Raw genomic sequence first — 16450 nt, 5'->3', positions numbered from 1 at the left:
ATATAGACACACATATAAATAACTGTATGAATTGATGTATGCATGCTTACAGACACCTTTTTACTAAAGCACAGGTGAACAACATAAATATTGTCAATTTCTGCTGGGGTTATGACAAGGAATGAAGCAGAGGTAATTCAGGTTGGATATTGGACAAATACATATTCATAAATTACATTTGGTGTTTGTACAAGCTACATGCAAGTGTTTCAGATTTCCTTCAAACTGGTGCTTTTACAAATCCATGAGACAAATAGTTCTTGCTACAGTTATTCTCTAGATGGTATCACTGGTTTTCAAACTGTGATGTGTCACCTCCTTAGATTCTGTGAACCACGCCTATGAGGTCCCTGGAAAAGAATTAGGGAAAACAAGCCTCTTGTCAGCATACACAACACTTTGTAGATTCATATTTATGGGACCTCAAGATAAAAATGTTTACACAACGCTGATCAACATATAAATAAACCACAACACAGAGATCAAACTAAATTAAATGATCTCTTTGAGACCTACAAGCTTTTTTATTCCTATGTGAAAAATTACATCCTCTCATCAATTATGAATTTTACTTATCAAACTGCAACAAACAGTACTTTTCTACCTCACAAGAGATCACCTTAGTAAACACATAATTGTTCAGATCCAGTAGCACTTATATGAACTAAAGTGTTCTATATGAACTACAGGGTTTTATTTACCTCTGACTTCATAGATGTTTATTTTTAGGTTTTCAGTACCTGCCAGAACTTCACCTCCTGTCCGGGCAGCATCTGTCGCATGCAATATTGGCAGAAGGAATTTCAACGCAATGGTGCTGTATTTACAATTTTTATTTAAATGCAAGTAAACAGGCTCATTTGCTATATAATAACCCTCCGTGCGCACATGGAAGACTATTTTCGCCCCAAGCATTACGCTCCAAGACCAGGGCCCACCGTACCTCCGGGCCCCCCAAAGCCGCGCTTCAACACCCAGCCCCTGCTGCGTGAGCCCTCGACACGGGTGGCTCCTCCGTGTCAGCAACAATAAAAATAAAACAGCAGAAGCTTTAAGGAAACGGGTAGACGGTGGGGCGTGTGGGGGAGCGAGCAGTGATACAGCTTCCCCACGACGCAGCCCGGCGCCCCGGAGGCCCTGCACGGCCGCAGGGCCGCCGGAGCCCGGGCGAGGGCGCAGAGCCCTCGGTGCGGCCTGGCTCTTGTCCCCGGCTGCTTCTTCTACCTTCCCCCGCCTCTTTGCCGGTATAAACGGAGCGGGCGCCCCCGGCCGGGCTCGCTAGACCTGCTGCCTCCCTGCCTGCCTGCAGCCGCGGGCCGACCGCCTCTCCCCGCCTCCCTGAGGCGCGGCGCGGCCTGGCCTGCTGTGACGGCGGCACCGAGGCCGCCCGGCTCCATGGCTTTCATCCGTAAGCGGCGGCTGGAGCGGGAGCTATACTCTAAGGAGAGGTGAGCAGCCCTGCCTCGCCGGCACCCGGTCCCCCCCCTTCCCCAGTTCTCTTTCCCCCCCTGACCGGCCTCAGCTGCCGCACCAGGGGAGAAGGCTGGAGCCGCCGTCCCCAGGGGCTGAACCGACCTCGCCCGCTCCCCCACCGGTGCGCAGGGCCCGTGTGCTGCCCTGTCCCGGCCTCCACACTCCCCCTTCCTCCCCCGGGTGCCCCTCCGCCGGGGCGGGGAAGCGCGGGGCCCCCCGGAGCGGGGAGGCGGAGGGCCTCCTCCAAGAGGGGGGCAGCTGGACCTGGCGGAGCGCCGGTACCGGCGAGTAGCTGCTGGGCCGGGCTTGGCCCTCGTTTTTGTTACTGTTTTAACGAGATGGCAAACGATTCCCGAAAACGGAGGCTGGAAAGGCTGCGGGACAGACCTGGAGAAATACGAGTGTTGCTCGTCTTCTGTAAAGTGCATGAAAATACTTATTTGTTTGATTTTTCTCAGTTGTGTAAATAGTATGGAGCTACAGCTCTGCTTCACTAGAGATGTGGGCGCTGTTTTTTTTTTTTTCTAGAATTATAATCGGTGTATTGTCAGGCCTTAAATTACAGACTCTGGTAGCTCCTCAAAGTGTTAAATGCGATTTTCTCGTGCTTGCTTTCTGACTGTAATCTCATTTTTTGTGTTCCTGTGGGTAACTAAACATACAAGAAAGGTTTATCACACGTGCCAGAGTAGATCCTGAGTTTACTCATTATTTTTAGCTAGCGTCCTGCATTATTTTGTGCGGCTTCTCTACATCTGGTTTGTTGTGCAGTTTCAAACCTCTTTACAATCTTTGTATCTCCACGTAGGAAATCTGCAATGTGAGAGCAATACAACAGTGTGGGTCAGGCAGAAAACACGGGTGTCTTCTTTTGGGGGGTGTTGAAGGCCACCCCGTTGGCCTTCAGCTGCAGGAACCAGGGAGCCAAGGGGTCTGACAGCAGAGTATTGTTGGTGTGCAGGTCCTGTGCAAATTCCCGATGCTTCTGGTTACTCAGCACTGTTTATTGTTGATGAGTAAGCCACATGACAAAGGACCTCGGCTCACTTTGTCCATATAAATTCTGGTCTCATAGCTATGTAGCCCGTAAAGCTACTAAAGCTTTTAAAGATGTTTTGAAGTAGAGGCATATTCTGCATCTCTTCTTGTCTTCTGTACCTTCTTGTTTGTGGTTTCAGTTTTGTGTAAGGAGAATGGACAAACTTCCTGTGTAGAAGGAAAAGAGAAGTTTTGAAGTAAACCATGTAAAGTGTAGGAAAAGCTGGAAGAAAAACTGTATGAGCTCTGCTAAGGATTTGCAATAAATAGTCAACTTTTATTTGAGAAGCTGAGAAACAGGCCAAAACTCATCAAACGTGACCCAAAGAAGCCAAATGAGATCTTAATCTCGTAAAAAGCCCTGAAAACAAATCAAACATACCAGTGTCTGTCAGCATTACTGATCTGGAGCTACTGAAAGTCTCTAATGAAAAACTTTTCTTTGCTCATATTTGGAATCATGTATTATTTGAGTTTGTAATTTGAGTACTTCATGAAAGATGAATCTTGCTCTCATTCACTCTGGTAGTTTTTCCTGTGTAAATATTTGCAAGGTCATTTCTCTGATTCTTCCCCTTGTCCAACAATGATATTTGTGTAAAATAGATTTGTACATATTTTGTACCCTGTATCAGGTCTTTTACATTCCCTTCCTTCCTGCACTTTTCTGAAATAGGAAATTTTAAAAACATTTACATGGTTTAAAAGATTTAGGGCTCTGAAGTACCAAATGAGAAATAATGAATTTTGCTTCCTTTTTTTCTTACAGTCCCGCCTTAAAACAGCAGCAAAAACCCCCAGCTCTTTATCACTTAATTGAAGGTAGAACTTCTCAGAGCCTCTTTCTTACTGGGTAATTTTTAGACAGCAACCCCTGCTTCAAGGCTTCTCATGATGTATGTGATCTTGGTGTAGATATTTCCTGGTGAGATGACAAGGACTTTTTGAAACTTTGTGGCAGCTGCTTTTAATGTGTGGTTTGGTTTTTGCTTTTGTTTTTTTGTTTTTTGGTTTTGTTTTGTTTTGGGTTTTTTGTTTGTTTGGTATTTTTATTGTTTTTATTTTTACATTGCTTTCTACAGTAATGTGATCTATAAAAGTTCTGGTAGAGAGTATACTCATAAAAGTATACAAAGAGGATACTTTGTAGGTAAAAAGTTGACCTTACGCAGTTGCTTTGGGGGAAGGAAAATTAGATTAATTTTAAGTGACCTGAAAAAATTCTTTCCTCTTATCAGTTGAACCATTTCAGTATCTGATTACATAAACTTACTTTTCTGACTGTGTGCCATTTTCTAGAAAAGAAAAAAAAAAATCAAACAAACCAAGAAAGTATTGAAATGTCCTGTATGCTCACAGTGAGAACAAGGAGCAGGTTTTACTTTACATTTGATTAAACAAATCAGTGTTCCTACTGAGCAGGTTTTTGCCTTCATATTCATCTGTATTCTATCTCTATTTCATCTGTGTTCACGTCTGTTTTCATTTTCCCAAAGTGTTCATAGTAATGGAAGCTAAGATATTATATCCCTTTGTGATTACTTCTGTGTGCATGCTTACCCAACTTGTTTAATCCCTAAAGCACTCAGCATTCGTGAACAGGAATCTTTTTTTTGGTTGGTTGGTTTTTTTAGCTTTTTGGTTTTGTTTTCTGCAATTTTTAGTTGCAAGAATTCAAATTAAATGGTATGGTGTTGGTCTCTTTATAAACCGAGTTCTCAGTTCTGTTGGAGGTGTGCCCAAACATGGCCAAATCTAACACTTAATATAGAGGCTTTTTACAATGTAGTTCTGCTGGTTTGTCTTGTACCCTTTGTTGACATTCTATTTGAGGGATTCACCTCTTCTGCTGGGAGCATCACTCACAGGAAGCGACCTACTGGCAGCATGTAGGTCCTGCGGGTGGGTCTTTTCTGTGGCTGCTGCTTGGTCATTTGGTTATTTATTTATTTATTTTAAATCTGTATCCTCATCTAATTCTGTTGGGACAAAATATCCCTAACGAAGGCTTTTATGCAAACATCACCAAATGAGCTCTGCAGCTGGCCTGCAGACAGTTTGCTCTTCTGAGGAGGAGGTTAATTTTAGAATTGGTTTTACGTAGCTGTGGGCTGCTGCTTATTTGGGCTGGCCTGTGTTTTCATCCCTGGCAATGTCCTTCAGTATCAGGTCAACTGGTTCTGCAAGGTGTTTCAGATCAACCACTTGAAAGCCCTGTGTTCCAGTATATTTCCAGTGTGTACTTTCCTGATGACATGACAGGAAATAATAAAAACTCAGTCACAGATTAAGAATTTAAGGCAGGATCAGTGGGGTACCTTGTCCTCTGGTTGGTATAGAAGGGATTTTGCCAAGACACAAGCAAGGTCCCTGCACATTCATACACATCTGATTTGAACATATCCAGTGCTTAGTTGGTGGGTGATGTTGGTATATAAAATAAATTGTGGGGCAGTTGGGGTGGTTTTTTTGGAGAGGTGTTGCACACACGCACACATCCTCCTCCATGTCGTTGACTCTCCAATGAGATCTTTTCAAACAATAAAATATAGAGGGACAGACACATCAATCAAGGTAACAGTAAAATTCTAGAGTTGGCTAAGCCTGATGTAGCACACTTGTTATTTGAAGAACGTTTTGTAACATCTTGGCAGGATTTATAAAGCCCCAGGTTTTAGCTTGTGAAGTGTAATTCACTTCTCTGCTGTAAACTCTGAACAATGCTAGGAAAATTTGAGTGCTGTTTGGGTTCCCAAACCTTACATGTAGAGGATGACATCATATGAGGTGAAGTTTTGTGAGTCTTTTCCTGCTACCTAGAGTGGTGCCTGGTTTTCCAATGGGTCTTGGGTGTGTTCGTGACTTGTATTCCTCAGTCCGTTCCTGAGTGGCAATTAAATGGGAGCTTTATGAAAAAGACAGAAATAAACAGGACACTTTCTACTACATATTTAGAAAAGAGCAATGAGAGTTCTTCACTGCTGTGCCTTACCTGTGCCTTACCAGCCTTACCTGTGGTAATCTTAGTTTTCTGCTGCTGTACATTAAGTACTGTTTTTCTTGGGAAGATGTCTGCTTTTTTTTGGCTTGTTTGTTTCTTGAAGCTGCTTCTCGAAACAGTACTGGTTCCCTTCACAAGAAAATACCTTCCATGTCACTTCCATATGAATTTCTCAGATTTTTTTAATATAATTTTTCCAGGACAATATAAGAACAAGAATTTGAAAGAAGCCTTCAAGCAAATTTATATTAATACAGTTTGATTTACCTCTCACTTTAAGTCTAGGTGCTTACTTTTTGAGCTCAAACAGCTCTGTCATACACTGCTACAAGATTAATTCTTTGCTCTACCAGGTTCTGTACACTTCTAACTTTGGGTGTGAACTGGAGATGTTCCAACACAGAAGCCTTTAGAGCCCTCATTAAAGTTTTCTGGGGGATGGGTATGACTACTTTATACTGATTATCCACAGCTTCTCCCTTGTCCCCCCAGCATACTCTCCCAGGTGGACTGACACGGCTGTGGCTGAAAACATTTCCTTCTGTTTCAAACTGGCAGAATCCTTGTGCTTTTTAAAGTAATTTTTTTTTCCAGCTGTGTGAGTTGTTATAGTAGAGCCCCCTTAGCTATCATAGTCTTCTCCACACCCCTTCCCAGCTTCAACTGCTATTGATTTCAGATACACAGTGTGCATTAAAACTGAAGTGTAACAGTGCTAAGTGCCCTTGCAGCCACCCTAGAGCTCAAGGTAGTGGTGCTACTAATGCAGTCATCCTGGAAAGGGAAACTGGCTCTCAGCTTCTCTGATAGCAGAGCTGCTGTGCAGGCTTGCTGCCCTCTGAGGGGAAAGCTCTCATTCTTGGCTACCTTGTTCTTGCCCCAGACTTCACATTTTTCTGTTTCTGGTAGTTCTTGTTCCCTTCCCTGGACTGATACGAGTTACTAAACTTGTGCAGAACTGTCCTGAGGAAATTTCACAGCTGAACTAAGCTTGTATTCTGATCTGTCTGCTAATGTGGTAGCTTGTTCTGTTGGAAGTGGATTGTGTCCACAACTGCAGAGTAATTTCTGAGGCATGTTTGAGGTGGTAGGCTCAGCTGGAATGGTGAAGCTGCTGAAGATTTTTTTTTTTTTCTGAAGCTCCAATTTTCAAATTATCACATGTGTTAAGCAAATATAATCTCAGATGTTTTCTGAAAACTTGCTTGCTATTGGATAGACTTTGAAGATAAATATACTGGTAAGAAGCTGTATTATATGGTATTGAACATCTTTCAGACTCCACTTACAAGACCATTCATGGGGTTTGAACTTTCTTTGAAAATCTTGTCTTATTTGGCTTTGTCATTTTCAAAATAGTATATGGCTTTTTAAAAAAGTGTCTATGTCAAGTTCAATATATAAAAACAAATGCAAATGATCCTTGAAGACATGACTGTGGTTTACTGACCTCATCAGTCTGTTGTGAGACATCGAATAGCATGGTGGCCACAAAATTTGTAAACGTAAACCTGTGACATCTGCCTTTGTTAGGACGGCAGCATAAAAATAGCCTGTAATACACTGTAAAGTGTGAGTTTTATTTCTTAATTTCAAAGGATTTTATATCGTCAGATATTTGAGTTCTTTCCAACAGAAGATACAGCATAACTTTTTCTAGTTAGATTTTTAAGAAATACTAATTAAATCATTTATGCTTAAGAAGTTTCAAGTCATAACTGGGTTATACATTTTGAAAATGAATTAAAATAAGCTACAAGCTGCTGCTAAGAAAAATATCTCAAACTTGATCCTTTTGTGTTTGTCTGTGGTTTTTTAATTATTCAATTATTACTTTATTATAGAGTAAAAGGTCTGGAAGCAGCAAGAGCATATACAAGATCCTTTTCCTTTTTTATTAAGGAACAAAAGTCCTTGTACTAGAACCAGAGCTGTTTGTTCAGATGTCAATTCTTGCTGATAATTTAAAAAGACCAAAAAAATTACTTTTTTTCATTTTAGGTATGATAGTGTCATACATTTCCCGATTGATACTTACAGGATGGAAGATGGTTTTTTATATTTTAATAGGGTTTTTTTGGGGGTGGGAACCAATTGCATTATTGAAACTGTCTAATCCTTCTCACTGGAACCCCAGCTTGGATGACTAATTGCTGAGGTTGGGTCTTATGGTCAGACTTGAAGGTAAGGGAGGGTAGACTGGGATCAGGCTTGCTTGGTGTTGGCTTTGGGATCCACCCGTTCTTCAGGGGTAAGTCATAGGCTTGCAGTGTTTATTGCTCATTACTCAGCGTGGTGAACACTACAGCTGCTCAGTGACCTGAGACCAAAATATGGGTCTCTACTATTACAGGTTCAGTCATTTTTTTGTACAAGGTAACATACATGCCCTTCCTACTGGATGGTTCCTCTAGGTTTGGAGTTTTTGGTGTTGTTTGGTTTGTTGTGTGGTTTGGTTTTGTTTTTTCTGTCATGCACAGAAGAATTAAATTATTATTTTTAGATCTATACCAAGCATAGAATACGAATAGTATACAAATTCCTGTCATAGGACTATTCAGCAGTTGATATTATATACATTTTATATGTCTGTCAACTAGATATCATGTGTCTTTGGAATACCTTCTCTAGTTCTTTGGAAGACAGTCAGCCTGAACTCCAGCTGTTTAGTTGCATACTGAAGATCCCCATTGCTTTACTTGTCTGGCTATTGTGACTGGCTTCCTATTTTTTCAGAGCTTTGCAACACTGCCTTCTGGTGCAACATAGCAGAAACCAATCTGTTCCCTTGCTATCTGTAAATACTTGTTAAACGTCCTGGTAAACCTGAAGTATCATCCTGTGTGGTGATGGTTCTCAAGAGGAACCCTGTTGATAAAATAGCTATCAGTGGCTCTACTTAGATGAGTGGAAGAAGTCTGTTCTGTAAAAATAAAGAGCTCTGACTGTACTCTAGTAGTATCTGGTGATATTGACTTAACTTTTCCTTTTTTGACAACTCTATGAATCATTTACACAGACAAACAAAATTTAAGTATGCTGTCAGGACTTGCATGAGCTGAGAAATTCCAACATGTGCTTCATAATGTGCTTCAGAATTTCCAAGGTCTTTAACTGGTCTAAATTTTTCAGCCCAACACAACCAGTGATTGAGATGTTAATTTGAAAACTTTGGTTCTGCAAATGGTACTCTAACTAGAGCTTGGAAACTTACGTGTAGAAAGAAGATGAAGAGGGATTATTGTCATGAGTGATCAAAAGGTTGAGAGACAAAGCTATGCGCCAACTCCAGGGATCTGGAACACAGTAGCAGTATCATGAAAAAGAGTGAAACATGGGCTTAATCTGTGTATGCAAGCAGTTGGGCTTCAGGAAAAAGAACACCAACACTTGTTAGCTTATGGTGTTCCTTTGGTCCCTGTGGAAAAGCAGACAGTGACATTGTGTGGTTTGAAGGATATGGTATGGCCAAGAAAGGTGGAATTTTGAAAAGGTACACTGTCTTGTGACATAATCTTTGGATTCTTGAGAAGATTTGGTGCTTGAGAAGATTGGAGATGGACAATTGTATTTATGGAGATTTGGTATCTGTCTCTGCCTGCAGAAGTGACTCATTGCAGCCTGAAAATACAGGAAAGTATTATTAGAGTAAATGTGACTTGCAAGTAGTAGAGTAGCAATAAGCACAGAAATGTTTGGAAGAGGCTGCAGAACCAGCTGAAGGGTTCTGTGGAGAGTGTGAAAGTTCAGATAGAATGTGGAAAATGCACCTGGCCTATATGGTGTACAATGATTGGAGAAAAATGCTGTAACAGCTGCCAGCAGTATAACCCATTGTCAAGACAGCACAGCTGACATCAGAAAGTTCTCCAGCAGTGCTCTCCCTGTAAAGCTGGGTAGTCTAGGAAGATGAGTTGATGCCTAAGGTGTTGAGTTTAATGATACAACAGTCTCTAGGGGGTGGTTATCCTGAAAAATTTGAAAAAGAACTTTTGGCTTGTGTAAGCATGATGTAGTTACTGTGAATAACAGAATTAATGTTTTGATGTAAAAACATAGTTTGTCTTGAATGTATGCAATTACCAAAAACTTGAAAGTACATTAATTACCAGTGCTGTCAACAAGTGCCTTTGGAAAGAGTATAAAAACGTGAGGAGTTTGTTGAAAGACTAGATGGAAACAAAAGAAGGAGTTCAAGAATGAAGAATTTAAGAAATTACTTTTATCAACCAGGTGTTACCAGTTTTCTTGGAAGAAAAACTGTGAGGCCACAAACATCATCACTGTGGAGCTGATTGTTCTCTATGTCAATAGTATCCATTCCCATACAAATATGGGTATTTGTTATGAACTTTTGTAATTTAATTATTTTGTCTTTGGGATAATAAGCCAAATGGACATGCTTATATGCACTAGAAAGAAAAAAATTATGATGGTGAATTGTTCTTTATATATCCAAAGACAGCTTTATTTAAAAGCTTCAATCAAAATGTGATAGTACTTACTAGATGAGAGTTTGCAAATTCCCAAATATTTTAAGTATGTTCCAGATGATTTCAACTGGATGATGTGTTGGAAAATGGGATTTAATGGTAACTGTGTGGAAGCTGCTATGGTTTCATATTCTCTTTTTCCCTTAACTTGTAGACTTTTCTTAGTGAAGCTTTTTTTCGTCAAAATACAGAGCTATATGCTCTATTTTCAGCTTCCTGAAAGTCAGTGGTCAAACTAATTATGAAAAGAATGACTTAGTGCATTTGAAGGCACCAAGGCCTCAGAAACATGGAAATTCAGTTTACACCTGTCGCTAGAACACAGTATCATGAGTAGTAGTAGGCTTGAAGAACAGACTTCTATGAGAAACATGAGGCAACTGAAGTCTTCTGAGAAAGAACATCTAAAGACAGAGCCCCTAAAAGTCCACTGAAACTATAGAGATATTAAAGAGCTGTGTAATAACAACAACTGGAATAGAGGCCAAGGATACGTTGAGATTTGTGTTGAATTTTCTTCAGGAGTGTTGTATGGCCTATACTGTTCTTAGTCATGTGTTTTTCTAACATTTTAATATCAGTTGTTTCTTAATGGCATCTTAAAAAAACCTGTTTTCAATGAAGGAGAGATAAAGAGTATATTGTTTGGAAAAAGAAACAGAGTATTAGGACGAAGTGTCTTGAACACAGCAGCTTTGAATATATGGCCCTACTGTTATTTCCAGTTACAGTAAACCTTTATTGTTATGTTCTGTTTAATATATAACAGGCACGGCACAAACCTTACCTGAATAAGATGTATTTTCCAATATTGCTGCTTTTTGTATTGTGAAATATGCTTTCTTAACAAGCAGGCTATTCAATACATTCAGTTCATTTTGTGAACTCTTGACGTGTTTAATGCTCTTTGAATGCTGCTCTGGGGACACAAGGTCTGTTAGCATTGTCCTGGGCATTTCTCATGGAGCACATCACGAACGCATTGAAAATAGCTCCAAGCATGGATGTGAATATACACTCTAAGTATTTCTGCAGATGGGGCAGTGCAATGTACAAACAAGCTGTTGAAGTGATGTGTTTCTACTTCTGTCATTCCCCTCAGCTGAAGCACATAGGTGACATGGGTGTGTGTTTACCCTGTTAGTAAAGCTTTGATCGGGTGAAGCAGTTTTAAAGGTTAAATTGTTAGAAAACAGAGTTTCTTATTTAATTTAGCCTATTTGCATTTACCTCATACCACCACTGGTGTTACCATGATCCTGCAATTAAATCATAAAATCACAGAATCAGCTGGGTTGGAAAGGACCTCTGAGATCAACAAGTCCAACCATTGATGCACTACCACTGTGGTTACCAGACCCTGGCACTGAGTGCCACATCCAATCTCTTCTTAAAAACCTCCAGGGACAGAGAATCCATGACAGAGGCTCCCTGGGCAGCCCATTCCAATGTCTGGTCATCCTCTCTGTAAAGAAATTCTTCCTAATATCCAACCTAAACCTCCCCTGGCAGAGCTTAAGTCCATGCCCTCTTGTCCTACTGGTAGCTGCCTGGGAGAAGAGACCGACTCCCCCCTGGCTACACCCTCCTTTCAGGGAGTTGTAGAGGGTAATGAGGTCTCCCCTGAGCCTCCTCTTCTCCAGACTAAACATTAAATACTGTTCCAAATACTTCAGAAGACTACAGATTTTTTTATTATTTATTTTCTTTTACTGAGATCTATTGTCTGTTGGATTAATCTGTAAACAGGCTTCCTGTGGGGTTGAACAGGCACTGGTGCTGGTAAGAGAAGTGCAAAAATATGGTTGGAGAGGAAGGTAAAGCTTCCTCAGAGGGTATACATCAAGTGGCTCAGCTGTGTTGTAAAACCCTGGCTGTGTTTTCACTTAACACTTTGGACCAATGTAATTTGGCCTTAGTTCAAAAAGATCTAATCTCCTCCAATCCAAGCAATTGGTTCCTGCCTCTTCTTTTGTGTCATTGCATATTTTGACAGGCATACACACTGCTCAGGGTTGAAGTAGTGATTACTGGATAGGAAAGCCTGTCTGTGTTAGGATAGTTCCTACCAGAGACATATGAACAAAATCAAATAGCTAACCTTATATATGTTGGAAGAGCATCAATTGATCTTTTTCATGGGTACATAAATTTTCCATATGGGTTTGTTCTTTTTAAAAGTTAATTTAGATTCTCAGGGTATGGGGCATGATACAGAAATCAAGGAAGACTTCCCAAGGATTTGATATATTTTATTAAGAATACTAATTTTATGGTGTGGTTTTTTTTTTTAATAAATAATTTTTATTTACTTGTAGGTTTTCACTGCTTCTTCTTAACCTGGAAGAATATTACTTTGAGCAGCACACAGCTAATCATATTATAAATAATGGTTGCAGAGATGAAAGGTACAAACATTTTTTCATACATTTATTTACTGGAGTCATTCTAGTCTTGTGTATCTTTAACACATACAAAACTACTTTCTTTTTTTATTGTTTCTTTTAGAAAATTCAGAGGGTCTCTTAAGATCTGTTCAAAGTCAATAATTTTTGAACCTGATGACAATATACAACCCATTATCAAGGTAAGTAGTATAACCTTACAATTTCTTTGGTAACTTAAGATTCTCTTTTAAAAAGGAGTATGAGTAATGCATTCTTACGATTTCCTGCAGATACCACTGAGAGACTGCATTAGTATAAAAGCCCCAGAAGACCATGAAACAAATAACCCTTTCACACGGTATGTGGATTTGAGTTGCTGTAAGTATGTATTTAACTCTTTTTAAAGCTAAAACACCCATCTCTTATAACATCTTCTTTGCATTTTAGGGATACATCTGGGAGGATTTCTGTTGTATGTAATCAGGTAAGACCTGCATATAATAGACTCTTGATGTATAAATGAGAGTTTACTTTCTTTAACAGTGTCTTGGAGCTGGACTGTTAGGGTGGGGGTTAACTGGAGACAAAACTAATTAGTGTTGAAATCTTAGCATTAATGTGGAGCTGTTGATGCTGGGAATTTCAAGTTGTTAATGACTTCATTAAATCATTAATTTGATAAAGAAGTTTTTACACTGTTCATTTTATAATGGAGCTTAGGGCAATTTTAGATTTGAATGAATAAGGAGAATAGACTGAAATTAAATGGGTTATTAATCATTGTCCTGGTCTTGCTATATTGCTTTCTCCTACTTCCTGCAGCCTGTAGTGGTAACAGCAAAGACATTTTGATCCTTGCAGTTCAGCTTTGTGAAAACATAGGACTGTGCTGTAAGTCCACCTAATTTTCAGTAGCTGTCCTGAAATATTGGGTTCAAGTTTCAATCATGAGTTGTAGTTAACTTGGATATGTTCATACTTAATGTTAAACAAGGTAGTATACTTCAACCTTGGTACATTGCAGGTGTTCCAAAATGGTAAAATTTTCAAAAAAATTGTTCATTTTTATTTCAGGAAAGGATAGAGATGGGGTTGGAAATACCCTGTTAAGCATTCTATTCTCTTTGTAAAATCTTTCTTTAACAATATCTAAAATCTATAGCCTTGCTTAGTTAAGTACTGTTGCAGTCAGAAATTAATTTAAGAATTTAATAGTGCCTATGCTGGATAAGTTTCTGGACTGTGTTAAAGTAATAAGTATATTTAATTTCATCTTGAAACTGCTTCTGTTTCTGAAACTGAGGAGTATTGTTCATGTTGGCAGTTTGTATATTGAATGTTTTTTAGAAAGGTATTCCAATTGTTCCATGTTAGATCATTAGTATATGTCCTGAAGAACAAAAAATTATATACACATCTCACAGGAAGAAAGAATTAACTTTTGAACCACCAGATGTGGTTAGCACCCCCACGCCCCATGCCTCCCATGTGTAGCTTACCAATCTTAAAAAAACCCTCAAACTTTCTAATCCATAGCTGGATAAGAAGCTTTGCTGTATATAACAGGCATCTTAGAAACAAACAGCTGTAAAATACAGCAAAATGAAGTAATAATGGAGATTATAATAAGTTATCTTGAGATAAAATAGGGGGAAAAACCTTCAAAAAGAGAAAATTAGTACATTGTGCTAAAGTTTTTGCTCTGCCTCCATCTTTTTCTTTTTTGGTTGTTGGTTTTTTTTTTTTGTATTGTCTACTTTTTAATGTAATTTGGACTCTCAGAAAAATATTTAATTATAGTGTAGAAGGGTGATCTGAGTGTAAAGCAGGTGTCTCTGACTCTTATTCTCCTTTGGCCTGAGACAGGTCTGTACAAGCTGATGTCAGCAGGGAGGCACTAATTGCCATTAGTTTTCTGTGCAGCAGTTAGAGGCACGCTGAGCTTGGAAACTGCTAAGCATACCCCTCACTTGCTTCTGGCTGGCAGGTGCTGTGAGTGGTTGTGTGGTGAAAGTGAGCTCTGTTGTCACCCAGTGGGAAGGAGGAAGGCTTCTGGCTGGAGAATGGTACAACATCTGTTCCTGCAAGTTTAGTGTTTGCTCTTGGTTTTGAGGCGGCTGCCACAAGTGCTTTGGAGTGTACAGCCACAGATGTGCTTTCCATGGGAAGCAAATCGAAGCACTGGAAAGGGCCCTTTGATCAGACAGGTCTCTGGAGCCACAGAGTAGAAGACAGCTGGTGGTGCCTTCCAGGGTGTTCTGTGCAAGTCAGAACCAATCCAGTCAGGCCTGAGATTTAGTAAGTTTGAGCCTTCCCTACAAACAAAGCAAAACCACAGCTTACTTCTGGCTTATTGTCTTTCAGACAGAAAATAGTAAGGTCATACCTACAAACCAGTGTGCTAGCAGTCAATTCTTTCTACAGACTGTAAGAATGTTCTGAAGGAGGAGAGACATTTCATTTGGGTTTTGGGGAGGGAAGATCCTCTCAGATGTACAAATTAACATTACAGAACAAAATCGTTCAAAAACAAAAATGTTGGATGAGAGAGGAGATGTGGTGTTCATAGCAGCTGGAACAGGAATCAAAATGTTTGCAGTGGAAGAAGGGGCTCATTTGAGAAGGTTTATACAGTAGTTTGTATTGTGAATTGCTCCTGTGGGGTAATTCTTCTGAGGATAGAACCCTGAGGGCATGAGCCACCAGAAGAGAAGAGGGGGAGTATATTTCCACTGAATGGGATTAGACTGATGGCTGTGTGCGTTTGCTTTAATCTTGGAACTCGCTGAAGGTCATATGATTAGAATAAAACCCCACTAACAAACTACATAAGTAAGTAAGCCTCTGAACTAAATTGGACACTTGGCCCTCTTGCAGTTAGCTTCTATAAAAGGTCATTGTTTTTCTGCAGCTTATCTGGGGTAGCTAAAGCAGGATATTGCAACCCAGTGTTTTGCTTGCTTAAACAGTGTTCTTAGTCTTCATCCATACTTCTGATTTATTTAATTATATTTTAAGGACTGAAATGGTGACATTTATTCTTTCAGGTTTTTCTCATTAAAGAAAGAAACATTATTGCACCCTATAAAACTGTAAGAGTAAGTATATATTTTTATATATATAAGTATATATTTTTGTGCTGCTCTTAGCAAACTAATGCTTTGCAAAGATCTAGGTTCTCATTTCTGAAAGAGTAAGATAATTATAGTTTGAGGAATATGACAATAAAACTTAAAAGAAAAAAGGTAATTGTGCATATTGATAAAACGAGTGTCTGAATTCTTCCACAATGAGTTTCTGGTGTCCCTGGGAGGCCATACATGCTTACTGTTTACTGTTTACCCTGATAAGCAGCTCTGTGGGCTCTCTCTACAGTCAAACCTGTCTCGTATCCAGTGGACTCTGCATCCTGGCTAAACAGCTTCTCCTAAGTTCTGCTCACACCTGAAATGAGAGATTGCTAATTTATATTTCCTAGCTGAGTGTTTCACAGCAAAGAAATGGTGGATATGACTGCTCATAGCAGAAATTAGAGCTTACTTTTCTTTCCTTTCTTCTGATGGGGTGGCTCTGATTTTGAGCTTGGAGGCTTCAAGACAGAAGAGGTTTTCACCTGGAATGTGAGATGAGTTGAGGCACAAGCAAAACTAAAATGCAGAGTCATTAAAAGCCATATATGCCCAAGATCTGAAGCAAACAGACTTATTTTTCTCAACATATTTGTTCAAGTAAGAAATTTTAAGCATTGTAGAATCATCAAGGTTGGAAAAGACCTCTAAGATCATAGAGTCCATCTCTCCACCCTACAACCCCCAACCACTAACAATCCACTGTAGCTCTTCATCTACCTTGCACCTCCAGGGCTGGTGCCCCCACCACCTCCCTGGGCAGCCTATTCCAATGCCTCACCACTCTTTCTGTGAAGTTTTTCCTAATATCTAACCTGAACGTACCCAGGTGGAGCTTTACCCCATTTCCTCTTGTCCTGCCACTGGTCACCAGAGAGAAGAGGCCAGCATCTGTCTCACTACCACCTCCCTTAAGGTAGTTGCAGAGAG

The 16450-nt window shown here is 39.9% G+C and overlaps 1 protein-coding gene across 1 annotated transcript in view; it reads left to right on the top strand.

Moving 5' to 3' along the window:
- The first annotated feature begins 1106 nt into the window (after positions 1–1106).
- Positions 1107–16450, top strand: part of NSMAF (neutral sphingomyelinase activation associated factor) — a 37833-nt gene continuing 22489 nt past the window's right edge. Inside the window, exons 1-6 of the mRNA XM_071737605.1 lie at positions 1107–1448; positions 12324–12413; positions 12514–12592; positions 12683–12750; positions 12840–12876; positions 15440–15490. Coding sequence (XP_071593706.1) covers positions 1396–1448; positions 12324–12413; positions 12514–12592; positions 12683–12750; positions 12840–12876; positions 15440–15490 — 378 coding nt within the window. The 5' untranslated portion in view covers positions 1107–1395. The remainder of the gene's footprint in view (positions 1449–12323; positions 12414–12513; positions 12593–12682; positions 12751–12839; positions 12877–15439; positions 15491–16450) is intronic.

Source organism: Heliangelus exortis, chromosome 2 (assembly GCF_036169615.1).
Source record: "Heliangelus exortis chromosome 2, bHelExo1.hap1, whole genome shotgun sequence".
In the NCBI taxonomy this organism is placed as follows: Eukaryota; Metazoa; Chordata; class Aves; order Apodiformes; family Trochilidae; genus Heliangelus; species Heliangelus exortis.
Note: the sequence above shows the minus strand (reverse complement) of the source record. Positions and strands in the feature narration are given on the sequence as shown.